Source organism: Penaeus monodon, chromosome 34 (assembly GCF_015228065.2).
Source record: "Penaeus monodon isolate SGIC_2016 chromosome 34, NSTDA_Pmon_1, whole genome shotgun sequence".
Classification (NCBI taxonomy): domain Eukaryota; kingdom Metazoa; phylum Arthropoda; class Malacostraca; order Decapoda; family Penaeidae; genus Penaeus; species Penaeus monodon.
The window spans coordinates 9,354,408-9,354,827 of NC_051419.1; the positions used below are offsets into that span (position 1 = coordinate 9,354,408).

The 420-nt window shown below is 53.6% G+C and overlaps 1 protein-coding gene across 1 annotated transcript in view; it reads right to left on the reverse strand.

The window, feature by feature from the left end:
* Positions 1-420, reverse strand: part of LOC119594810 (mucin-17-like) — a 4,322-nt gene that overhangs the window by 1,833 nt on the left and 2,069 nt on the right. The window contains exon 2 of the mRNA XM_037943900.1: positions 90-327. Coding sequence (XP_037799828.1) covers positions 90-327 — 238 coding nt within the window. The remainder of the gene's footprint in view (positions 1-89; positions 328-420) is intronic.

Here is a 420-nt window from a genome sequence, read left to right on the forward strand (position 1 = left end):
ACCCAAGGGGTCCTCGGTTTGAATTTGTGTTGTTTGCGTAGTACTGGCCGTCGTAGCAGCGTAACATGTCGCTTCCCATGACCAAGTACATACGTGGAGGTTGACGTCGAAATAAAGACCACTGGGACATGACATGAGGTAAGCAACGCCCCAGTTACAGCTGTAATACGTCGTGCAGTCGGCAGGATTGGGGAGTAAGGTAGCGGATTCTCCTTCAGGTACAGGGCAAAGGGCGCTCACTTCAGGAGGTCCGGTGACATATGGGGAAGCCGAGACCGAGTAACCGAGGCTGAGCAGGGCAGCGAGGGCTGTGCGCCAAGTTTTCATCTGGTGAGGGAATATGGAGAAGGGGGTTCATTTTAATGGACTGATCGACATAGGTGGGACCTTTTGTGGCTCACACACCTACCCCTACACCAC